We start from the raw sequence: 24,125 nt of genomic DNA, 5'->3' as shown, positions 1-24,125 counted from the left end.
GCCTGCGCGCACCCGATCCCGCGGGCGGGGGGCGCCAGGTCCCCAGGAGCCTCACGCCCAGGACGTCTTCGGGCGGGAAGGGGGATCCGGAGGCCTCGGCCGGAGGGGACCGTCCCGGGCGCTCGCGGGTTCCGGCACCGAGCGGCGGGCGCTGTCCGCGGTGCTGACGCGGGTCCCGGCGTGGCTCCCGCCGCCTCGCGCCGAGGCCGGTGCGGGTCCTGACGCTGCGGCGACTGCGGCAGCTGCAGAGCCTGGAGCGGGACCCACGTCTCCTGCCCCTCCCGCCGCCCCCGCTTCCTAACACGGAGCCGAGGGGGCGCCTCCCGCGCCGGAGCGAGCGCTGCGTCTGCGAGCCTTTGCCAGCGCGGGGCGCGCGCGGGGGAGCCCGGCGGTGCGGGTGCGGGTGCGAGTGCGCGCGCTCCGTGGAGGCGTCGCGGGGACAGGGCCCGAGCTGTGTGCGACCTGCGGGGAGCTGAGTGCGGGGGACTTCCCGCGTCACCGTGCGCAGCCCTGGGTGGCTTTGAACATGACCGCATGGTGCGTGCGTGTGTGCGCCTGTCTGGGTGCGCGCGCGCGCGCCCGCGGGCACGAGTCCTCCTCCACAGGGATATTTCGGGACCGATTCTGGGGCTGGAGACCCAGGGGTGTGGAGGGGGGGCGGGGGGCTCTCTTCTCCAGAAGCTCAGACATGAGTGAGTCTCCATCTGCCTGGCCCTGAGACTTGGACGCCCCCCCCCTCAAAGGCTGAAGAGAATAGAAGGATGACAGGCTGCCCGGGGTGAGCTGGACCCCCCAGCAGAGTCTGGGGGTCTGGCCCCAACCCCGCTGTGGGGAGACCAAGTCCAGCAGTGGCTTCGGCAGCAGATGGGACTGAGGTTAGACACCAGGAGGCACTGCCCAGGAGGGACCTGCCGGGTAGACGTGTGTCTTCTGCTCCCCCCCCCCGCCCCCGAAGGCGCCTCCTAATTCCCTCCCAGCACCCCCCCATCCTGCCTCTCTCCAGAGCCCCTCTCCTCCCTCTGGTCCCGGTGACCCTAATTCTTTGTCCCCTCCACTCCCAGACCTGCTCCCCTTCCCAAACCAAAAGGATAACTGAAGCTCCGCCCCCGCCCGTGACATCACCGTTTCCAATAGCAACCGAGGATTCTGCATTCCCAACAGCGAAAGCCCCCAGTGGGGACAAAGCAGGTCGTCCCTACTCCTCAGTGACGCTGAGCAGTGGAGAGGGGAGGTCCAGGCCTGGTCCGCAGGCACCCCCTCCCCTCGCACCCCCTGTCGTTCTCACCACCGGGCTGAGCCCCCGAGCCAAGCGGGGCGGGAGGCCCTGGCACGGAGTCGGCGCTGCAGCTTGGCGGGCTCCCTCCCCAGCCCTTTCTCCTCAGTGAGGGGAAGCGGGGCCGGGGGGGGGGGGGGTGGATGGGCCCACATCTTGCTGCAGCCCCACCCGCCTCTCCCTGCGATGGAGGCTCACAGCGGGGAGACCCCAGCCCTGAGGATGCTTACTGCTCCCGGGGCTCACCGGAGGGCACACGGGGTGCGCTCAAGGGCCCAGAGCTGGCCCCATCTCCAAAGGGTCTCTGGCCCTGGCAGGTCACAGCCTGGAGGCTGCCTGGGTGCAGGGGGTGGACGGCCAGTGGGTCAGCCAGCACTGGGGCGGGGGGCGGGTTTGGGGCCGAGCTGCGGGCCTGTTTCCCCACCCGCCCACCCCCTCCTCCAGTGGGAGCTCCACTGACCTGGAGAAGCAATTTCTAAATATCCAGGAGCCTGTGAGCTGGGGGTTACCCAGCGGGGAGCCTGAAGTGGCTTGGTGGGAGTGTTTATCCAGGGAAGCCGCCGAACCCCGCACAGCAGGGCCCTCTTTCCGTCAAAATGGGTCGTCAGCACCCCCTGCCTCCCCAGCCCCGGGGGCTGCAGCTTCTGCCTGGAGCCCCTCGCAAGGTCCCCAACACCCAGGGGAGCGGGGAGGCCGTGCCTGCCCCCAGATCGCGGGCTCCTGGCAGGAGTGAGGCTCCCGTGTTGAGCTGGAGGCTTCCTCCACCCCCCCATCATGGGTTGGGGTGAAGCTAGAGAAGGCCTTTTTAAAAAATACATATTTTAAAATTGATTTCAGAGAGGAAGGGGGAGGGATGGAGAGGTAGGAACATCAATGATGAGAACCACTGATCGGCTGCCTCCTGCACGCCCCAGACTGGGGATGGAGCCTGCAACCCGGGCCTGTGCCCTCACTGGGAATCGAACCTCAACCTCCTGGTTCATAGGCCGATGCTCTCACCACTGGGAATACTGGCCAGGGCTGGAGGAGGCCTTTGACTGGCTGCCCTGCTGTGACAGATGAACTGGCTGAGACAGGGGCCCCTCTGAATGCTGGGGAGGCAGAGTCTGTGGGGAGGCCCAAGGAGACCTGGGCCTTGGCCTCTGCCCCAGGGCTCCCCGTGGGAAGGTGTTCGTGGGGTGCACGGCCACCCCAGTGCTGGCTCATTCTGCCCAACAGCACGTGGAGGGACCTGCTCCCGCCCCTCCCTCACTCCAACCACCAGAGCTCCAGTGAGGGCTGTCAATCATCAACACAGCCCCTCCTTGGCCTCAGCCCATTGGCTGAGGGATCGTCACATGACCCAGGCAGGCCACTCCGGGTTCTTCCCTAGGATTTTAGCCAGATGGGAACCTGGGGCAGGAGCCCATGTCTGCCTCCTCCCTGGGGGTGCGTCCCTGAGGACAGGGCTCAGGAGCCGCTGGGAGACACATTTCTGCCGAGAGGGAGCCAGTTGGCGAGGATGCCGACAGGCCGGGCCTGGCAGGTGTGCAGGAACGATGCTCAGACACCTTCCCGGGCCGGGATGAGCCTTCCTCCCGAGCCCCCTGCTGGGAGGGCCCACTCCAAACTGGGTGGGGGGGCTGCCAGCAGGCCTGATCGGGGTCTCTGTTCCCTGACCTGGGGAGACCCGAGGGCCTCCCGACCCAGAGCAGCTGCAGACCCCGGCGGTGCGGCCTCGCGTGCCCTCGTGCGGACGTCCAGGCGCACACCTGTCCGCACCACTTCACCGCCTGCCCCGCCGTGGGTCCCTTCCTCGCTGCCTTTCCAACTCCCCTGTCCCGGGAGGCCATCTTCCCAGCATCACAGGGTCCCCACACGTCCCACGTGGGCAAGACCCGTCACCTTTCACTCACCCCACGGGCGTTGACTGAGCACCTACTGTGCGCCAGGCGCAGCCCTAAGGGCTGGGCAGCAGCAGCGGAAAAGTTAGACCCGACTCATCCGGCCAGCAAACGAGGACCTTAGACCACTGAGTGCAGCGTCACGTACTCAGGAAAGCGGAACGCGGAACGCAGAACGCGGAACGCGGAACAGGCCCGGCCGGCGCGGCTCCGTGGTTGAGCGTCGACCTATGAACCAGGAGGTCAGGGTTCAATTCCGGGCAGGGCACGTGCCAGGTTGTGGGCTCCATCCCTAGTGGGGCGTGCAGGAGGCAGCTGGTCCATGATTCTCTCTCATCATTGAGGTTTCTCTCCCCCCCCCATTCCTCTCTGAGATCAATAAAATATCTATACAGCGTATGGATTTTACGGAGCGGTGGAGTGAGGGGAGGACGCTCCCTGCCTCGCTAACACAGACCAGCTAGGTTCTGGGACCTGTTTCGTTGCCTGATCTCCAATCTAGGGCCTTGGCTTCAAGACCTACGACAAAGAATAACCATCACTTTATTTCTGACAATTGCCCGTGTTACAATCAGCCAGGGTGCCGGCCGGTTCTTAAACGGCGCCGCCTGAGCCACCGCCGGGTCCAAGGCTCAGCCGCCCGTCGTAGGACGGAAGGAAGTCACACCGGACCCAGCGGCACGCAGCCTCGGTGCACACACGTGTTTAATCCACAAAATCCCCGCGGCGGGAGACCTCGGTATCACAGTCACGTCCCGTGGCCTCGCTTTGTCTGTCCTCGGCCAAAAGGCGGAATTTGGAAAAACCTCCGGCCCCGGTGCTTCTGAGACCCCATGGAGGTTCCGGGGAGCTCTCCTGCGGGGCCGGGAGCGGGAGTGCGGCCACTTTGAGCCCCGGTGCGTTCCCCGCGGTGGCGGGCGCCCACACGCCGCGTCTGGGCAGGGGCAGGTCCGGCGGGGCCTGAGCCTCCACACGCCTTGTGGAGTCGCTCTCCGCGGCCCGTGTGTGGACAGAAGCGGACTCAATGCCCGTTTCCCTCCTCGTCTTACCTGCCCCAGTGCATTCTGCCCCGGCGTCCGGCCCAGCCGGTCACCCACCGCCAGGGAGCTGCCCCCGTTCAGCCGCAATGGAACGGCCGCGGGACCTTCTGAGCTCCTCCCTGTCCTCACCGACGCTGTCCCCGTGGGAGAGATTCCCACGTGTGTTCTTTCCAGTGAAAGTGCCCCTTCCGCCCCCGCCTTAGACATGGAAGCAGCTGTCCAGGCTCCAGCGGAACGTGATCCTCTTCTTCCTGGCCTTCCTGCTGTGCTGTGGGCTCCTGTCCTACCTCAGCGTGGCCGACCAGGGGACAGGTACCTGCTGGGGAGCGCCGGGGGCCGCGGAGGGGCGGAGGCAGCAGCGGCCGAATCAGCCCCAGGAGCCGTGAAGGGCAGGGACTGGGCAGCACACCAGGTGAAGGGGCGCTGGGCCCCCAGCCTCCTGGCTGGACACGGGCGTGGCTGCGAGTCCTCGGGCCGCTCCTGTGTCTGCCGTGGGCAGGTGTCCGCCCGCCCGCTGCCCTGCGGTGGAGGCTCGTGGTCAGCGCACCGCCCTGTGTCCGGAAAGGACGAAAGGACGGCTGGGAGCTGGGCGGGTGCAGGGACCCTCCGAGGCGCCTGGGCTGCGGGTTTGACAGGAAGCTGACAGGCTGCTGGGGACCCTGTGTCCTTCCCCAAGTGGAAACGTCCAGGCGACGCCGTGGGGCTGTGGGTGGGGGTGCGGACAGACAGCCACGGGCGCGGAGAAGGGGCTCTCTCTCCCCGGCTGTTCTCGGACGCACGTGGGGACCGCCCGGGGCCTGAGGGGTCCTGGGTGAGGAAGCAGGAAGCGCCGTCTGGGTGTCTGTCCAGGGAGCGCTCTGAGGTGCTGGGGGCCTGGGCGCTGGAGCTGAGGCGGTTCTCTGGTTCAGCCCCGAACGGCAGGCCGGCGGAGGAGCAGAAGGGGAGGCCCGCACAGCCGCCCGTCTTGCCGGCTCCTCGGAAGGCAGATGCCGACCCGGGACAGGGCCCGCGGCCGCCGCCTCAGGTACTTTCCACGAGGGAGCGCGGTCAGGCTGGCACCGGCTCAGTGCCAGAGGCCTCGGGACAGGACCCAGGGCTCCAACCGATGGCCGATGGCGAGGACGCCTGTTCCCGCCATCTGATGGGGTCTCACCCTCACGCTCATCCGGGTCGTTGGGCGACCCCTGGGGAGGAGGAGGCGGGTCTTCCCTTCAACCTGGGCTGTGCGCCTGCTGCTGCCGGGGCCTGGGTTTGGTGGTGACCAGAGCAGACCTGTCCTCTCCCTGGGCCAGGCCGCGTCTCTGAGGACAGGACCCGGAACAGCACTGTGGGGGCTGAGGGGCCCCCCAACCTGCAGATCAGAGCGCCCCACGGAGACGCGGGGGACAGGCGGCAGGGTGGCGGCGGGAGGCGGAGGAGGGCCGAGGCTCCTCAGGGAGAAGACCCACCGGGTCAGTCGGTCGGTCCGGCAGCAGGAGCCGCAGTGAGCGCCGGCGGAGGCTGCCTGTGGCGTTGCTTCTGGAAAACAAGCCGAAAGGGACAGTGTCTGGCGTCGTGGCCTGGAGTGGACACCGGGGTCTCAGACGAACCCCCAGAGCACAAGCAGCAAAGGACGCGCTGGACACCATCGAATAGGAGCTTCTGGGCGGCAAGCACGGTGCCTGCCGAGAGAGGGGGAACCCGGGACGGGAGGTGCGCTCCGACCGCTCCTCTGACCCAGGCGGACACCAGAGCGCCTTGTGAAAAGCTCCTAAAGCTCAACACCAGGCAACAACAGCACCTTCACCGACGGGCACGCTGCCTTACGGACGACGCAGCACACGCCAGGGACCGTGGCCTCCCCTGCCGCCCACGGGTCCGAGCTGAGAGCACAGGGCCCACCTGGGCGGCCTGGCCCCGATTCAGAAATGGGCAGAGCCCCTCAAGAGCCGGGCCTGCGAGGTCAGGGTTCGATTCCCGGTCAGGGCACGTGCCCGGGTTGCAGGCTCGATCCCCAGTGGGGGGCGTGCAGGAGGCAGCTGGTCCATGATTCTCTCTCTCATTTTTTTTTTACTTTTTTTTCTTTGTTAATCCTCACCTGAGGATATTTTCCATTGATTGTTATGGAAAGTGGGAGAGAGAGGAAGAGACAGAGAAACATCGATGTGAGAGAAACACACTAACGGGTTGCCTCCTGCATGCGCCCCAACCGGGGCCCAGGCCAGGGAGGAGCCTGCAACCGAGGTACGTGCCCTTGACCGGAATCGAACCCAGACCCTTCTGTCCACAGGCCGATGCTCTATCCACTGAGCCACACCAGCCAGGGCTCATCTTTGGTGTTTCTCCCTCTCCCTTTCTTTCTGAAATTTAAAAAAAAATTTTTAAAAAGGAGGGACGTTCTGACACACGCTAGGACACGCGTGAACCTTGAAGACATGATGCTGTGAAACAAGACAGACACCCAGACCCCCGCCTGTGAGGTCAGCAGCACAGGTGGACCACGGACACGGCCGGGCCATGGACACAGCAGGACCACGGACACGGTGGGGCCACGGACACGGGCGGGACCACGGACACGGGAGGGACCATGGACATGGCTGGGACACGGACACGGTGGGCCACGGACACGGTGGGGCCACGGACACGGGCGGGACCACAGATACGGGCGGGACCACGGACACGGGTGAGACCACGGACACACCGGGCCACGGACACGGCCCTGCGGCGCTGTCAGGCGCGGCCAGGTGTCCGGGCTGACGACGTCGCTTTGGAGAGGGATCCGGAGGAGCTGCGTGAGCTTTCCCAGGGGAACCGGGTGGAGCGCAACAGGCGCCTGGGACCCCCTATCCTTACCTCCCGTTGCTGCCGCCTGGAGGTCTAAACGGGCAGAGCAGGGGTGCTGGGGTCCGGGCCTGGCTCCCACATCTGCAAACTGTGGAGGGGATCAGGCCCCAGCTTTGTCCCCAGAGCTCTTGGCCCCAGGCTCTGAGCAGAGGCTCTGAGGGGAGGCTCTGAGGGGAGGCTCTGGACCCCAGACGCCCCCCCCCCATTCAGGGCTACCACGTGGGGCAGGACCGTCCGAGAGGGAACAGGACACGCCTTCCGGGTGACCCCTGGGTGGAGAGCTGCTGGGGCCTGCTGGGAGCCCGCGGGCCGGCGCCTGCGCTGAGGGGGGCTGGAGCAGGAGCAGTGAGGGGGCGGCCGTCGGGGGAGAGGCTGCGCGTCCTCGTCTCTGCCCGGCCCCCCCTCTGCCGAGGCCACGGGCCCTGAGCGGGCGGCTGCCTACTTCACACAGGACAGGCAGCCCTGGGTGCAGCCGCGGGAACACAGGAACATGGACACGGGGATGCGGGGACACTGGTACTTGGAGACACAGAGACGTGAGGAGGGGGACACGGGGACGCGGGGCAGGGGACACGGGGACACGGGGACGCGGGGGCAGGGGCACAGGGCCTGGGACGTGGTGACAGGGACACAGGGGTTACGGCACAGGGACACGGGGACACAGGGCCGGGGGCACGGGGGCGGGCACACGGGGACGGGGACGTGACACGGGTTACACGGGTTACACGGGTTACATGGGTTACACGGGTTACACGGAGCACACAGGGCACACGGGGCACACGGGGGCACGGAGACCGAGACACAGGAGCAGGGGCACGGGGTCACAGAGACACAGGGGTAAGAGCACAGGGACGGGCAGCCAGGGACGGGGACCCGGGGGCACGGGGGGTAAGGGGAGCAGGAGGACACGGGGACGGAGACACAGGGGCACAGGGACATGGGGACACAGGGGCAGGGGGAGCAGGAGGACATGGAGAGGGGGCCGGGCAGGGACTGGGGGCACCGGGCGGCCAGGGGGCCACACCCGTGGCTGGTGTGATGTGGGCTCATTGTCATCATCTGTTGCCTCAGTGACGGCCTTGGGACTGGGACCCTGGCCCCCCGTGGCCAGACCTCCCCAGCCAGCCCCCAGCACCAGGCGGGCCGGCTGGGCAGAGCGGGTCACGCTAGCCGGGGCAGCTTTGGGCGGGGTGTCGCCCCTCCCCTCTGCAGCCTGTGGGGGAGGGGCGGCTCTGCGGGTCTGGCCCTCCCCCAGGCCCGGGACTGGGCGCTGGGCAGCGGGGGGCCTCTCTGTCCTCAGGCAGAGGCCTTGCCCCCCCCCAGGCTTTCAGCAGCGACATCCTGGCTGCCCCACCCCTGCCTGGGCCCCGGTTTGTCAGGGAAGGTGCCCGCGGCATGGGGCACCCCCCACCACGTTCCAGGGCTCCCTCCCTCCCTCCCGTTTGGCCGCCCCCTCCCCTTGCCCGCCCCCCAGGCCTGTCTGCAGGGGGACCTGGCCGTGAGGCCGGTTCGGGAGCACTGGTCACCCCTCCCGCCTGGCGCCTGGCACGGACCTGGCACGGACCTGGCATGAGCAGGACCGTCCGGTGACCGGCGGGGGGCGGGGAGCGGGGGGCGGGGAGCGGGGGGCGGGGGGCGGGGAGCAGGCCGGGCCCCTCAGCGGCCGCGCGCACCCCCCAGTCCCAGCGCCGAGCCCCCACTCCGCCCGCTCCGCAGCGCCCATCTCCATGGCGACGCGGTGGCTGCGGAAGCCTGAGGACGGCCAGCCCCGCCCACCGGCCACGTGAGGGCCCCGCCGGTCATGTGACCGCTCGTGCGGTGCGCCCAGCGGACATGGGCCCCCTGCGCCCGCGCGCCCTGCCCGGGGCCCTGGCCCTGCTGCTGGCGCTGGGGCTGCCCGGCCTGGAGGCGGCGGGTAAGTGGGGACTCCCTGCGGCCCCCGGGCCCCCCCGGCAGCCGGTCCGCTCAGCGGGGTGCCCTCCAGCCCACAGCGCCCCGGACCCCGGCTTCCGGGAGGGCTACTTCGAGCAGCTCCTGGACCATTTCAACTTCGAGAGGTTCGGCAACAAGACCTTCCCGCAGCGGTTCCTGGTGTCAGGTGAGCTGCCGGGACCCCCCCGCCGGCCCCCGGCCCCCGGCCCGGCCCGGCGCGGGCTCAGCCTCCCCTCGCCCGCAGAGCGGTTCTGGAGGCGGGGCGCCGGCCCCCTCTTCCTCTACACGGGCAACGAGGGGCGACGTGTGGTCCTTCGCCAACAACTCGGGCTTCATCCTGGAGCTGGCGGCGCAGCGGGCGGCGCTGGTGGTCTTCGCGGAGCACGTGGGTCCGGGGCGCCCCGGGCAGCGCGGGGCTGGGGGCCGCGGGCGGGCGGGCGGCGGGCGGCGGGCGGGCGGGCGGGCCGGGCCTTGGCGAGGTCACTGCCCCGCGCCGCCCGCCCGCAGCGGTACTACGGGAAGTCGCTGCCGTTCGGCGAGCGGTCCACGCAGCGCGGGCACACGGAGCTGCTGACGGTGGAGCAGGCGCTGGCCGACTTCGCCCGGCTGCTGCAGGCGCTGCGGCGGGACCTCGGGGCCCAGGACGTCCCCGCCGTTGCCTTCGGCGGGAGGTGGGTCCTCGCCGCTCCGTTTCTCTCCGGGGACCCAAGGGCCTTAGACCTCGCAGGTCCTTCCCGGCCCCGGGGTGGGGGAGCGGAGGGCAGGGGGCCGGGGGGCGCCCCGGGCGGCAGGGGCTGTCGGGGGGGGGGGGGGGGGGGGGCTCAGCCTGGGTCTTGCCTCCGGACCAGCTACGGGGGGATGCTCGCCGCCTACATGAGGATGAAGTACCCCCACCTGGTGGCCGGGGCGCTGGCGGCCAGCGCGCCCGTGGTGTCCGTGGCGGGCCTTGGCGACGCCCACCAGTTCTTCCGGGCTGTCTCCGCGGTGAGTGGGGGGTGAGGGGGGCTGGGGCCTGGAGGTGGGGATGGGGTTCCCGGCGTGGCCCCGGTTGCAGCCACCTGTCCTTCCTCCAGGACTTTGAGGCCCAGAGTCCCAAGTGTGCCCAGGGCGTGCGGGACGCCTTCCGGCAGATCAAGGACCTGTTCCTGCAGGGAGGTGAGGAGGCCGCCCCCCTCCGGCCAGCAGCCCCCGAAGGCCTGCCTTACCCCCACACCCCCTCCCCCCCCAGCAGCCACCAAAGGCCTGCCTTACCCCCACACCCCCTCCCCCCCAGCAGCCTCCAAAGGCCTGCCCTGCCCCCCAGCGGTACCCCCCTCCCGGTCAGCAGCCCCCAAAGGCCTGTCTCCCACCCCCCTTCCCCCCGCCACCCCCGCAGCACACGACACGGTCCGCCGGGCGTTCGGCACCTGCCAGCCGCTGTCGGGGCGAGAAGGACCTGGCCCAGCTCTTCGGGTTTGCCCGGAACGCCTTCACCATGTTGGCCATGATGGACTACCCGTACCCCACCGACTTCATGGGGCGCCTGCCCGCCAACCCTGTCAAGGCAAGGACTTCCCCCCCATCAGCCCCCCAGGCAGGCAGGGCCTGGCCAGCTTCCCAGGGTGGGCCACGCCAGCCACCCGAGGGCCGCCACCCCACATAGCCTGGGGCCGGGGCAGAGCGAGCGGGAGGGGTGCAGGCCGTGGGGGTCTCCGGCTGAGGCTCCCCGCTGCCCCCAGGTGGCCTGCGACCGGCTGCTGAGCGAGAGCCAGAGGATCGCAGGGCTCCGGGCACTGGCAGGTGCGTCCACCCTCGGCCCTGGGCCTTGGTGCCGAGAGGGGGGGCCCCGATGTTGGTGTGAGGATCCTGGGGGACCTCGGGGCCCAGGACACCCCCACATCACCCCCCTCCTCCCCCATGGCCCAGCCTGGGTCCACTGCCCCAGGGGCCGTGGGAGGTCTCGGCCGGGAGGGCAGGCGCTGCTGCTGCAGACCTGGGGCCTCGCCCTCCTGGGCACAGGAGGTCCTGAGTGGGCAGCTGGGGGGTGTCCAGGCACCGGCTCAGCCCCCTCTCCCCAGGGCTGGTGTACAACGCCTCGGGCACGGAGCCCTGCTACGACATCTACCGGCAGTACCAGGCCTGCGCAGACCCCACCGGCTGTGGCCTGGCCCCGACGCCAAGGCCTGGGACTACCAGGTATGGGGGCCCTGGGACTGCGGGGTTGGGGGGACCAGGGGCTCCGGGGTGGCAGGGGTCGGGGGCTATGGGGGTGAGGGGGGGTACAGGGGACTGTGGGGTGGGGGGGACGGGGGCTATGGGATGAGAGGGGGGGCGGGGGACTGTGGGGTGGGGGCTGGGACCTGCGGGGTTGGGGGGACCAGGGGCTGCAGGGTGGGGCAGGCCGGGGGGTGAGGGGGGCCGGGGGACTGCGGGTGGCGGGGGCCAGGGGCTATGGGGTGGGGGGGGGCCGGGGGCTATGGGGTGGGGGGGGGCTATGGGGTGGGGGGGGGCCGGGGGGGTGAGGGGGGCCGGGGGCTGCGGGGTGGGGGGATGGGGGACTGCAGGGTGAGGGGGGTCGGGGGCTATGGGGTAGGGGGGGGTCGGGGGCTATGGGGTGGGGGGGCCGGGGACTGCGGGGGTGGGGGGCGGGGGACTGCGGGGTGGGGGGGTTGGGGGGACGGGGGACTGCAGGGTGAGGGGGGTCGGGGGCTATGGGGGTGAGGGGGGATGGGGGACTGCAGGGTGGGGGGGCCGGGGGCTATGGGGGTAGGGGGGGGCCGGGGGCTATGGGGGTGAGGGGGGGGGGCCGGGGGCTATGGGGTGAGGGGGACGGGGACTGCAGGGTGAGGGGGGACGGGGACTGCAGGGTGAGGGGGGGACGGGGGACTGCAGGGTGAGGGGGGCCGGGGGGCTATGGGGTGAGGGGGGACGGGGGCTGCGGGGTTGGGGGCGGGGACTGCGGCTGGGCGCTGAGTGGGGCTGCCCGCAGGCCTGCACGGAGATGAGCCTGACCTTCTCCAGCAACAACGAGACGGACCTCTTCCCCGCGCTGCCCTTCACGGAGCAGCTCCGCCAGCAGTACTGCCTGGACACCTGGGGCGTGTGGCCCCGGCGGGACTGGCTGCACACCAGCTTCGGGGGGGCCGGTGAGGCTCGGGTGGGGGGCGGCCGAGCTGGGGTCTGAGCTGCCTGCCCCACAGCTCACTGAACTCGGGGTCCCACCTGGTACCCCCAACCTGCTCTGTCCCTTCCAGACCTCAGAGCCGCCAGCAACATCATCTTCTCCAACGGGGACCTGGACCCCTGGGCAGGGGGCGGGGTGAGTCCATGCAGGGCTCCCGTGGGGCCTGGGCCACGTCCAAACCCGGGCCTGCCCCTCCTCCCCCCTCCTGGTTGGTGGGCCCAGGCCTCTGGGTAACCCCCTCTCCAGTGAGGCCAGTCAAGGCTGCGCAGCCACACCTCGTTACTGCTCGAGCTGCACCCCTCGGCGGGCGTGCAGGCTGCGCGGGAGGGTTGGGGGCGGCTGCCGGAGCCCCCTCCGCACACCTGACGGGCGTCTGACTGACAGATCCAGAGGAACCTGAGTGCCTCGGTCCTGGCCATCACCATCCGAGGGGGCGCACATCACCTGGACCTCAGGTGGGCTGCCTGGGAGGGTGCTGCGCCTGGCCTGGCCCACGGCTGGCCCTGGCAGGGTGCTGACCCCCGCCCCCAACCTGCTCCTCAGGGGATCCCACCCGGCAGACCCCCCGTCCGTCCGGGAGGCGCGCCAGCTGGAGGCCACGCTCATCGACCAGTGGGTCAAGGAGGCCAGGCAGACGCAGCACAGAGTCTCCGAGGCTGAGGGGCACTCCCCGCGCTAGGACGGCGAAGACTCCAGGGTGGGCCGTGCCCGAGGGAGGGGCTGAGCAAATGTGGGGGCCTCACCAAGTCCCGTGGGGGAGGGAGTGGACACAGTGCACACGTGCCCAACCTTCGCCATCAGCCACAATAAATGTCCTGAACCCCAAGTTTGCCGTTTGTGGATGATGGGGGCCTGCTTTCATGGGGCCAGCTGAACTGTGATACCAAAAACCAGAGGCCACCCCAGCGACTGCACCTCCCTTCTCCGTGTTTTCAGTGTCACCAAGTGATGTGCCCCAGGGAGCCCCGCCCCTCCCACCCTCCCCTTCCATCTTTGGGGGCCCTGGGCCTGGGCAGAGGTGCCTCAGGCCCAACCTCCTGCAGCAGAGGGCAAGGCCAGTCCTGCTGCATAGCCTGGAGGAGCCCACCCTCAGAGGTGCGGCAGCCACAGGGCGGGGCCAGAGGTCACTTCAGGGCCAGGCCTGCAGCTTTCCCACCCAGGAGAGGCGGGCTGGGCCCTGGGCCTGTGGGGAGTCAAGGGCACGCGTCTGAAGGCCCAGGCCCAGGCCCGGGAGACCCTGGCAGAGGTGTGGCTTCAGAGGGAAGTGGATTTCCTACAGTTGCTGAGGGCAACAGGCTGAACACTTAACACGGCAGAGACAGCCCCGTCCCAGGTCCCCTGGTGCTGGGGGCAGGGCCAGGCAAGGCCCAGGTGGTCTCTGCAGACACTAACGGGTCGGTCCTAAGGCCGACGAGCGGGAGGGAGAGGACACCCCCAGGCCCCGCGGGCCACCTCAGGACCACGCCCGGGAAAGCAGCACATGGGGGTGTGAGGTGCCAGCGGGTCCCGAGCTCAGCAGACAGTGGGGGTGACCAGCCCAATGCCCCTCCCACCCCATGCCAGGCGCAGGCCGCGCACACGCACACACATGCACGCACACGCGGCAGCGTCGGAGCAGATCTGCTTTATCCCGAGTGAAGGTCCGTCCCGTCGGGAGGCCGGGCGCAGGGCACGCCTGCCACCTGCCCGCCGACCCCGCGGGATCCCTGAGTCCAACAGCCACGTAAACAGCACAGCCAGCCAGGAGCCCCGGTCAGCGGGGTCACAGACACCCCGAGACCGCGGACAGGACAGGGCCACAGACAGACCCCGAGGCCGAGCTGCACTCTGGTCCCTCGCTCTTGCCCTGAACACATGGACCTGGGGCCCCCCGAGCCGGGCCCCCAAAGCCCATGTGCTGGCTGGCGGGGCGTCCAGGTTTCAGGAATGTGAGCCATGACGGATCCTCAGGAGGAGAGGCCGTGCACGGGGCCCTGCACACAGCGCTGGTCTCCCTCCTGGTCCCTGACCATGTCCCGAGGGAACCACCGCTGGGCAGACACCTGCTGCCCGCGGCCAAGCCAGCTCCTCACAGCCCGGTACGGCCCGGCCCCGCTGCCTCCTGGCCTGTCGTCCAGCTGGGCCGACACCACACGGCCAAGGTCAAAGGAGGGCCAGGCCCCTCCAACACCAGAAGTGAGACCCCAGAGCAGCGCCCCACGGACCCGCCCTACGCGGGGGCCCAGATGGGCAGGGGGTGGGCCTCGGTGTTGAACACGTAGGCGTCCAGGCTGAGCAGGTCCCTGTCGTCGGAGAAGAGCAGGTACAGGTACTTGAGCGTCTCCCCCAGGAAGAAGCTCTCCATCTTGTCCCTGGGCTGCGGGTCGTGCGGGTCCTGGACGTTGCTGATGGAGGAGTAGCCGCCCGAGGGGACCTGGAGGAGCCGAGGCAGGGTCACTGCGTGGGCACAGCCTGCTCCCTCCTCAGGGGAGCTGCATGGCCTGGCGGGGCCTGGGATGAGGGCACCGAGGGCCACAGGGGACTGGTGCCCCGGGCGGTGCCAGCTGCCCGGTGACTGACGGGAATGCGGCCTCCAGAGCCCTGCGGAGGCCTTGCTGAGGCCACTCCCAGCTCCGCCCAGCGTGGTGCGCCCTGGGCAGGGCGTGACCTCTGCGCTGTGGTCTGAGGACAGGGGACACTGGTCCTGGTGCCCGTCTGGGGGAACAGGGCTGCCCGGGCCCAGGGAGGGACCCTCCGCACATGGCGCCCTGGGGGGGAAGGGGCCGGAGGGAAGGGGCGTGAGGCGCGGGCCGGCGCTCACCCGCGTGTAGGTGTTGAAGCTCTGCAGGATCTCCCAGCCCCAGTCCTGGTAGGTGCGGTTCCCCGTGAGGCGGTACAGGTAGAAGAGGCTCTCTACCGTCTCGGGGCGCAGCAGGTTGTGCCTGTCGGCCGGCTGGGGGCACAGGCGGCGTGAGGCCCACACCGGGCCCTGGGCCTCCCGCCCTGCCCCGGCCCCACTCACCTTGACCTGCACGTCCTTCTGGTCCTTCTGCGCATGCAGGTTGAAGTGCGCGATCTCGGGGCTCAGCCCCGTCGCCATCTGCCTGTTCATCTGGTAGCAGGTGTCCATGAGTGCCCGGGCCAGGTCCATGTGGTCAGCGGGCAGCCCGTAGTGGGCGCCCAGGGCCAGCGTCCCTGGCAGGAAGCACACCAGGTGGTCCTGAAAGGGAAGGGCCTCCTCACCACCACGGAGCCGGCCGCCCCTTCCCAGGAGCCTCGGGCCTCCACGCCAGGAGCAGGACACCCGCGGCCGGAGCAGCCTGGCCTGGCCTCTCCCTGCCCCCCAGCCACAGTGGATCCCGGCTGCAGGGGGGCAGGGCCTGTGGCCCTCGGGTCACCCCCCCACTGTGGGCACGGCCCCGGCCAGGCAGCCAGTCTGCCTGGGCCACAACCTCCTTGTGCTCTCCTGGCCCTAACTCGGGGCCCAGACGCCGAGGCCCGGGGAGGCCAGGGCCTGCCTGCAGCAGCACGCACCATCTTGGCGCTGAAGCGGCCGTGGGCGAGCTCCCCGACGAAGGTGAGCTTGCTGGGCTCCGATCTGCGCAGCAGGTGCCTCCTGATCCCCTCGACGGCCTCCAGGTAGTCATCCCGCAACCTGAGAGCAGACCCTGCCTTAGACAGGAGAGCGCACAGCCCTGCCCAGGTGCAGGCCCCAGGGGTGCTCACACCCTAAGGGCTGCCTGGCCGCCGGGCCTGGGGCGGGTCAGCCGCGGGGCAGGGCAGTGCCTTTTGCTTCCCAAACAGGTTGTCCCTTCCCACCAGCCCGAGCCCTGGAGGGCGGCTCCCTGATGGGGAAGCCCCGGCGGGAGGGGCAGCCACGCCAGGCCCCCCCCAGGGGTGTCTGGGTTTCCCACGCCCTGAGGGCTGCTGACTGTAGGGAGCGGCCCACTAGCTCCAAGGAACCCGCGGAGGGAGCCCAGGGGTCCTGGTGCCCTCTCTCCAGAGGGACCCTCCTCGGGAGGGAGCGGGGCCCGCAGCCAACCCAGACCCCAGCTCAGCACCAGCTCGGGGCCAGCCCTGCCCTGGCACATGCTGTGCAGAGAGCAACTGCGTCCCCACGGGCGCCCGGAGAGGGGACAGTGCAGAGCGGCCTCACCGCGTGTCCTGCCGCTGGCCCTGGACCCACTGCTTCAGCAGGTACTCGTAGTAGCTGTCGGCCCTGGCGCCCAGGGTGAACACGCCTCCGTGGGTGAAGAGGCCGCTGTGCGTGTTGATGAACATGGGCACCAGCCCGTCCTTCTTCCCCGACAGGGAGTGGACGTGCCGGGTCACCTCCTCCGCGGCCTCCTGGGCAGACGGGGGAGGGCGGGTGAGCGAGGGCGCCGGGCAGCCAGAGGGCTTGGTGCCCTCCGCCCTGACCATCCACTCCCCGGGCAGCAAGGCCTGTGTCCTGGACGCTGCTCCTGGCCACTGCCCCGGCCGGCCCACACCTCACAGCGCCCTGCTTGTCCGCACACATGGCCTCCTTGGGGCCAGCAGCCACCACAGGCCCTGACGCAGGGCTGGCCTGTCCTCTGGGCAGGTGGGGCCCCTGTAGGGATGGGCCTGAGGCCACACCCAGTCCCCAGGACGCCGCCCAACGTGGCACCTGCTCCGCCTCCTGGGGGGAGGCAGGCACGGCTCTCCTGAGCCCAGGGCTGCTGCTGACAATCGACTACCCCGACTCCTGTCCCTAGTGAACGCCTACTCACCCCTCCAGACCCACCAGCCGAGCTCGTCTGAGCTCACACCTCCCAGGGCGGCACCATGCATGAGCTCCACGGGCCTGTGCACCTTCTCCGAGGTCAGGACCCCTCACGGGGCGCTTTCTGGGTCTCTACCCAGCACGTCCCCGTCCCGACTGCTAACTTCCTCTTGATTCCTTTGGTCTCCAGCGGCTGCACACGCCTGGCGGCACGCGGCCCAAAGCCATCTCAGCGCACACGCCTGGCGGCACGCGGCCCAAAGCCATCTCAGCAGCAAACAGCTAATGCTGAGGCTGCCACTCCACCTCAACACGAAGACGGCACTCGCACCGAAACGTGGGCTCGGCCCCGATCCACGGGCCACTGCTGGCCACGGAGACCGCCAGTGGGGACAACCACAATGTCACCAGCACATCAACACGTCTGACCCAGGCAGCCGTGACAGGGCCTTGCATGCTGCCTCCGAGGCGCCGGGACACGGTGCCACCAGCCCTGCACCACCAGCCACCAGCTCTGCCAGGGCCGGAAAGAGGTGCTACACCAGGCGGGGGAGGGGGTGCAGGAGGGGTCTCACCAGCCAGCAGTGCCTCCCAGGCCTGAGCCCTGGCATCAGTGAGGAAACAGGACTCGAGTGAGGCGTGAAGAAGAGGCAGGGCCTGGCGGCCGGGACCAGTCCCCACGGTCGGCACCCGCCGCGCCGAGCCAGACTCCGCCCGACGCCAGGCCGTACCTGGAACTTCTTGTCGCCCGTGAGACGAGAGAGCTCGCGGAACTCCAGCTGGATGCTGGTCACCTCGGCCACCGTGCTGTCCGACGTCCACCAGGGTGGGTGAGCCACGCCAGTGCCGATGTTCACGTCCGAGTACGGGATCTTGGAGGGCGTCCGGAACGCAGGCATCAGCCGATTCCCAAAGTCTTCCTGATACACACACGGCGAGGTCAGGGCTGGCGGTCAGAGGCGCGTCGCCCTCCCACAGCGCGGGCCCGCCACCCGCTCCCACCCCTCAGAGCCCGCCCTCCACGGCAGCCAGGGGCTGGGCTCCGAGCCCGAGCGTGGCCCTGGGGCTGCAGGGGACAGGCGTGCGCTCGGCTCAGCTCCTGCCAAGACAGACACGTGGGCTCGAGGGGAGGGAAGTGGAACCGCCCGCCCAGAGCCCCTGGAGAGAGGAAACGGGGAGCAGACGAGGCCCGGCCCGGCCGGCCGGCGGGCACGCACGGCTTTCTGCAGGAACAGCGCGTCCCCCGTCAGGTGGTAGGCGCTCAGCAGGCCCCCCAGGATGCGGATGGTGCTCTCAAACAGGTTCACGTCCACGTCCTTCTGAAACTGCAACTTCTCGGACACCCACCGCCTGGCTTCTCCGAACTCTACGCGAACGGGAGAGGGAGAGGCACAGGACACGCTCACGGGTCCAGCACTGCCCTAGGGCCCCCAGTCCGGGCGACACGCGTGCTCCTGTCCCCCTTTCTGCTGAGGGTGCAAAGGCAGGAACCCGAGTCTTCGGGTCTGAGCAGGACAGGCCAGCGTGCGGCCGGGAGCCACCTCAGCTGTGAGCACAAGTGGTCGGTGTCAGAGGCCACGGCACGAGGACCCGGGGGTGGCTCAGCGGCAGCCTCCAACCTTTTCAGCAAACGTCGGTTTGGAAATAACCGATGACACTGAGTCCCAGGTGGCCCCCAGCTGCAGCACAAGGTGGGCACCGAGGACGGCGCCGGTGCCGGCAGCTACATCAGACCACGTGCCACCTCCCACGCGGGCCTCCCGCTGCAGCAGAAACCCAGCGGGAATGCCCTGGACTCCCACCAGGGTCCACCTGGCTCTCGGCAGGGGCCTCTCTGCTGCCCCGGGTGCCCCCAGACGTCTGGATGTGAGTGACAAGAGTCCCCACAACCAGCACGCCCACTCCTGTCCCCCAGGCAAGGAGAGGCATGTCGGCGGACACGGCAGGCAGGACCTCCGGGCACGCGTGCTCACTTGCCCGCCGTCACACGCGCAAGCTCACTTGCCCACCTTTCTTCAGACCCAGGATCCACATGGTGTCCAGGGAGTCGACCAGCGTGAGGCCGAGGCCGAACCACTCGCTGAAGGACTTGGACACGGGCTTCAGCTCGTCGTGGCCCCAGGCAAACTTGCGGTATCCGGCCCACGCGTGGCGGAAGGCGTCTATGACGGCCTGCTGGCGCTCGTTAGGGGAGGCTGCAGGGGGAAGCGGGTCAGGACCTGGTCAGGAAGGAGAGTCCCCGTGGGGCCCCCAATCAGGGCGGCTGATGAGCTGGGGAGCACTGACCAGGGCCACAGGCCGCAGTGGGCAGCATGAAGGTCGGGGAACAGCCCGAGTGAGACCCTCAGGGCTGGACAGGGCTGTGGAGGTGGAGAGGCACTGGGGCCTCATAAGACAGCTCGGACTCACGCCCACCAGGCCTGTCCCGTCCACCTGCCGGGCCACAGGGAGTCCCGGCGAGCAAAGGCATTTCAGGCCACAGAACAGTCACGCTGGCTGCGCTGGCAACGCGGGCGCGGGAACGTCAATCGTGACAGGTGCCGTGACGAGGACCAGACCACCCGCCCCTCATGAACCCGCACCTGGCGCCTTCCCACAGGAGACGTGAGGTCCCCGAGCATCCTCTCTGTGGGGCAGAGCCCACAGCTTTGCCCTCACCATCAGTGTCCCCGGCAGGCCTGGCCGCCAGCCCAGCTCTGGGCCCCACGTCCCTTCCCAGAAGTGCCAGCACCCAGCAGGCCCCCAACCACCGGGGCCTGCACGCAGGGACCCTCCCAGCTGCCAGCTGCCGTCTCTCAGGCCCCGGGAGCTGCCACGGGTGGGAGAGCAAGCCTCCTACACGCATTCCCTTTGCCACAGGCTGGACACGGGACACCGGTCTCAATAAGCCACTTGCTGCCTGGCCAGCGTAGCTCAGTGGTTGAGCATCGGTTCGATTCCCGGTCAGGGCACCTGCCCAGGTTGTGGACTCGATCCCAGCAGGGGCTGTGCAGGAGGCAGCCGATCAATGATTCTCTCATCAATTATGTTTCCATCTCTCTCCCCCTCTTTTCCTTTTGGGAATCGAGAAAAACACATTTAGGAAAAAGGAAAGCCACGGGTCGCCGCCTAAGCTCTGAGGAGTGTGCGCCCCCGCGTGCAGGGGACGCGGCCTCACGGGGATGGCCGGCACTGCGCCCTCGCCAGGGACGCATCTGTGCGTCCACGTGCCCTCGCCCTCAGGATGCCCAGGTGGGGCCCAAGAGGGCGCGGGGGCCTCACCTCGTTGGTTCTGAATCCTGGGGGCCTGCAGGGAGGGCCGGGCGGGGGCTTCCGCCTTCCGGGAAGGAGCATCGGAGCCCGGCTCCGGCTCTATCACTGCTCCCCGCCAGCTGCAGGGAGAGGAGCGTCAGCAGCACAGGGCAGGACCCGGCGAGGAGGTGGCCGCCCGCGGGGCCCAGTCCACCCGCCCCCCGGCCCCTGCAGGAGGGGCACGGATTGTCTGCTTCAGAGGGAAGATGTACGTCTGCCAGATGTTTCCAGAAGAGACGCCACGGGCAGCCTCCGCCCGGCGCTCACTGCGGCTCCTGCTACCTGACGACCGTCCTCGGCGGGCCTTCTCCCTGCAGAGCCTCGTCCGCCGCCTCGTCCCTCCTCCTGCCATCCTCCTGCCGCCTGTCCTCCGCGTCTCTGTGGGGCGCTCTGATCTGCAGGTTGGGGGGGCCCCGCCGCACGTGCCTTTGAGGCTTCTAGATGGACATCACGAACAAAGGTCACTGGTGAGAGGAGCTCCCTGTCCCCCGGGTCTCCCATCAGCCCGACCCCCGGGCTGTGCACGCGCTGGACTCTTCCTCCTCACAGTGACCCGCAGATCGGGGGGCCTTTCACCCCATCTTCTGACCCTGACCGACCTGGGGGGAGACTGCACACGCTGGTGCCCCCTGGGTGAGGGCTAAGGCCCGGCCCGGAACGTCTCTGCTGTCACAGGCCCAGGACTCACAGGGCCCGGCCTGGCCTGGCCTTGGTTGGCCCCTTCCTGTCTGGGCCCTGCTGGGTCTCAGCCCCCAAATGAGCCGAGCCCCTGCCTCAGGCAGCTCCCTGGACCCGACCTGCTCTCGACGCTTCCCAGAGGCAGGACCCCTCAGCCCCCACAGTGCTGTTCCGGGTCCTGTCCTCAGAGACGCGGCCTGGCCCAGGGAGAGGACAGGTCTGCTCTGGTCACCACCAAACCCAGGCCCCGGCAGCAGCAGGCGCACAGCCCAGGTCGAAGGGAAGACCCGCCTCCTCCTCCCCAGGGGTCGCCCAACCACTCGGATGAGCGTGAGGGTGAGACACCCATCAGATGGCGGGAACAGGCGTCCTCGCCATCGGCCATCGGTTGGAGCCCTGCGTCCTGTTCCGAGGCCTCTGGCACTGAGCCGGTGCCAGCCTGACCACGCTCCCTCGTGGAAAGTACCTGAGGCGGCGGCCGCGGGCCCTGTCCCGGATCGGCATCTGCCTTCCGAGGAGCCGGCAAGACGGGCGGCTGTGCGGGCCTCCCCTTCTGCTCCTCCGCCGGCCTGCCGTTCGGGGCTGAACCAGAGAACAGTCTCAGCTACAGCGCCCAGGCCCCCAGCACCTCAGAGCGCTCCCTGGACAGACACCCAGACGGCGCTTCCTGCTTCCTCACCCAGGACCCCTCAGGCCCCGGGCGGTCCCCACGTGCGTCCGAGAACAGCCGGGGAGAGAGAGCCCCTTCTCCGCGCCCGTGGCTGTCTGTCCGCACCCCCACCCACAGCCCCACGGCGTCGCCTGGACGTTTCCACTTGGGGAAGGACACAGTGCCCCCAGCAGCCTGTCAGCTTCCTGTCAAACCCGCAGCCCAGGGGCCTCGGAGGGTCCCTGCACCCGCCCAGCTCCCAGCCGTCCTTTCGTCCTTTCCGGACACAGGGCGGTGCGCTGACCACGAGCCTCCACCGCAGGGCAGCGGGCGGGCAGACACCTGCCCACGGCAGACGCGGGAGCAGCCCGAGGACTCGCAGCCACGCCCGTGTCCAGCCAGGAGGCTGGGGGCCCAGCGCCCCTTCACCTGGTGTGCTGCCCAGTCCCTGCCCTTCACGGCTCCTGGGGCTGATTCGGCCGCTGCTGCCTCGGCCCCTCCGCGGCCCCCGGCGCTCCCCAGCAGGTACCTGTTTCCTGGTCGGCCACGCTGAGGTAGGACAGGAGCCCACAGCACAGCAGGAAGGCCAGGAAGAAGAGGATCACGTTCCGCTGGAGCCTGGACAGCTGCTTCCATGTCTAAGGCGGGGGCGGAAGGGGCACTTTTACTGGAAAGAACACACGTGGGAATCTCCCACGGGGACAGCGTCGGTGAGGACAGGGAGGAGCTCAGAAGGTCCCGCGGCCGTTCCATTGCGGCTGAACGGGGGCAGCTCCCTGGCGGCGGGTGACCGGCTGGGCCGGATGCCGGGGCAGAATGCACTGGGGCAGGTAAGACGAGGAGGGAAACGGGCATCGAGTCCGCTTCTGTCCGCACACGGGCCGCGGAGAGCGACTCCACAAGGCGTGTGGAGGCTCAGGCCCCGCCGGACCTGCCCCTGCCCAGACGCGGCGTGTGGGCGCCCGCCACCGCGGGGAACGCACCGGGGCTCAAAGTGGCCGCACTCCCGCTCCCGGCCCCGCAGGAGAGCTAATCGGGGAACCTCAGGTTTCCGTAGGGAACCCGCTGGGGGTGCGTCCGCCCGGTCCGGCGCCCTCCCCCGCTCAGGCCGCCGAGCTCGGCCCGTGGGCAGTGCAGCTGGGACCAGGGCCCCCTCCCAGGGCCAGCGCCTGCGCCTCCGGCCCGAGGCGGCGTGCGGGGCGGAGACCAGGGGCCGCGGGGCCGTCCTCACCCGCCAGCACGAGCGGCGCCGCCGGGTTTTGCTGCCGTCGTCGCTCTGGTCAAGGCTCAGCGTCACGGAGATGAAGTCCCGCCGCGGCGCGGGCGGCGCGGGCGGATACATGACAGCGGCGGAGGCGGCCCGGGGGACCCCGCCCGCGGGCGGCGTCAAGAGGCCGGGCTATGTGGGGGGCCGGAGGCTCGGATCTCGGGACGCCAGCAGGCAGCCATCGCAGCTCGGGCAACACCCCGCCCATCGCGCTCGCCGCCAATGCGCGTGCGCCGCGCCCTCGTCACCCCCACTGCGCGTGCGCCCGACTTCGAGTTGACGTTTCCGGACACCTGCGTCTGTTTACTCCGGCGCCTTGCTGTGACGTCACACCTGCGACGCCGGCGCAGTTCCGCGCCTGCGCACCTCTCGCCTGTGTGTGGGCGTGGCCTCGGCTGGGAGGCGGGCCGAGCTGTCAGCGTCCGGCCGAGCGCGCGTTGTCCGGTTTCCTCGTAGTGGAGCCCGTGTGCACCGGGGTCCTGTGGTCGGTGAAGACCGGCCGGCCGCTCCGCCACCTTGGCGCGGGGCCGGGGCGGTGCAGCCACCTGGATGGAGCCGTCACTGTCACGGCTACCCGCCGCGGGGTTTCCATCCTCGGACAGGCCGGTCATCGGGGCGCCCTGCGGTTCCGCACCCGGCGGGGCGCGCTGTTCCACCCGTAGCAGAACCGCCCGCTGCTTCGGGACCTGCTCAGCTCGGGGCCCGCCGTTGCTCCAGGCATCCCTGCCTGTGACCTGTCCGGGTGTCTGCAGGGCTCCCCGCCGTGTGCGCTTCCAGCTCGGCCCCTGACTGGTGTGCGCTGTCCCAGGGAGCTCCTGCCGCCCTCCCAGTCCCCGCCTCTCTAGGGGCCACCTCTCAGCTCCCTGCAGGTCTCCTCCAGCACACAGCTGTGCGGGTAGTTTGACGACGCCATCAAGCATCCTTCCCCGCCCAGCCGGCTTCCAACAGAAACGGTGGCTCCTGGAGGATGCAGGGGCAGGAGGGCGCAGTCACCAGTCTCAGACCTGAAAACGCTGGAGCCCAGCCTGGAGAGCTCCTTCCAGGGGCAGGTTCTGGGCCCCCTCTCCAGGGGCCTGGCCCACTAGGTTGCTGCAAGCCCCACCCCCACCCCCAGCCTGGTAGGGAGCTGGGCAGAGCAAGCAGGAGGGATTCCTAGTCAGCCCAGGGCGGGTCCCGCTGATGGGCAGAGCTGTGAACACCCCGCGCTGTTCCCACCACACATGCTGGGCCACCACAGCACGTGGGGTTTACTGGTTATTCCCCACCACCTTGTGTGCGAAAAAATCGAGAGTCTGGCGATGCTTCCAACACAGTTGTTTCATTAGCAGTTGTCTGGGGTTAGAGATAAAGGCAGGAAGAACTTTGTGTTGACGGCACCACCCAGCTTCCAGAATACAGAGGGG

General features: G+C 69.5%; 2 protein-coding genes across 2 annotated transcripts; one reads left to right on the top strand and one right to left on the bottom strand.

The window, feature by feature from the left end:
* Positions 1-8,806: 8,806 nt before the first annotated feature.
* Positions 8,807-12,940, top strand: DPP7 (dipeptidyl peptidase 7). Its single transcript, XM_079789545.1, is given in 15 exon segments — positions 8,807-9,117; positions 9,196-9,248; positions 9,250-9,336; positions 9,459-9,622; positions 9,800-9,935; positions 10,025-10,106; positions 10,327-10,373; positions 10,375-10,494; positions 10,670-10,730; positions 11,009-11,092; positions 11,095-11,126; positions 11,920-12,076; positions 12,185-12,249; positions 12,499-12,569; positions 12,658-12,940. Coding segments are annotated over 15 exon segments (1,560 nt in total). The 5' UTR covers positions 8,807-8,852; the 3' UTR covers positions 12,794-12,940.
* Positions 12,941-13,723: 783 nt separating this feature from the next.
* Positions 13,724-22,944, bottom strand: MAN1B1 (mannosidase alpha class 1B member 1). The gene is made up of 13 exons (XM_079790402.1): positions 22,687-22,944; positions 21,985-22,093; positions 21,273-21,388; positions 20,411-20,565; positions 20,099-20,208; positions 18,847-19,032; positions 18,055-18,203; positions 17,569-17,757; positions 16,250-16,440; positions 15,628-15,748; positions 15,116-15,313; positions 14,915-15,046; positions 13,724-14,527 (listed from the first exon to the last, which is right to left on the bottom strand). The coding sequence occupies exons 1-13, from the start codon at positions 22,795-22,797 to the stop codon at positions 14,324-14,326; spliced, it is 1,971 nt and encodes a 656-aa protein (XP_079646528.1). The 5' UTR covers positions 22,798-22,944; the 3' UTR covers positions 13,724-14,323.
* Between the last annotated feature and the right edge of the window lie 1,181 nt (positions 22,945-24,125).

Source organism: Cnephaeus nilssonii, assembly GCF_951640355.1.
Source record: "Cnephaeus nilssonii genome assembly, chromosome: 14".
NCBI lineage: Eukaryota > Metazoa > Chordata > Mammalia > Chiroptera > Vespertilionidae > Cnephaeus > Cnephaeus nilssonii.
This window is presented reverse-complemented; position numbering and strand designations above follow the sequence as displayed.

Bases quoted from the DNA above. Each gene is read 5' to 3' on its own strand.
- MAN1B1 (XM_079790402.1), bottom strand. From the start codon at position 22,797: ATGTATCCGCCCGCGCCGCCCGCGCCGCGGCGGGACTTCATCTCCGTG. The intron at 15,749-16,249 runs GTGAGGCCGCTC...GTCTGCTCTCAG, and splicing joins GGCCAGCGGCAGGACACGCG to GTTGCGGGATGACTACCTGG. The intron at 15,047-15,115 runs GTGAGTGGGGCC...CTGTGCCCCCAG, and splicing joins AGAAGGACGTGCAGGTCAAG to CCGGCCGACAGGCACAACCT.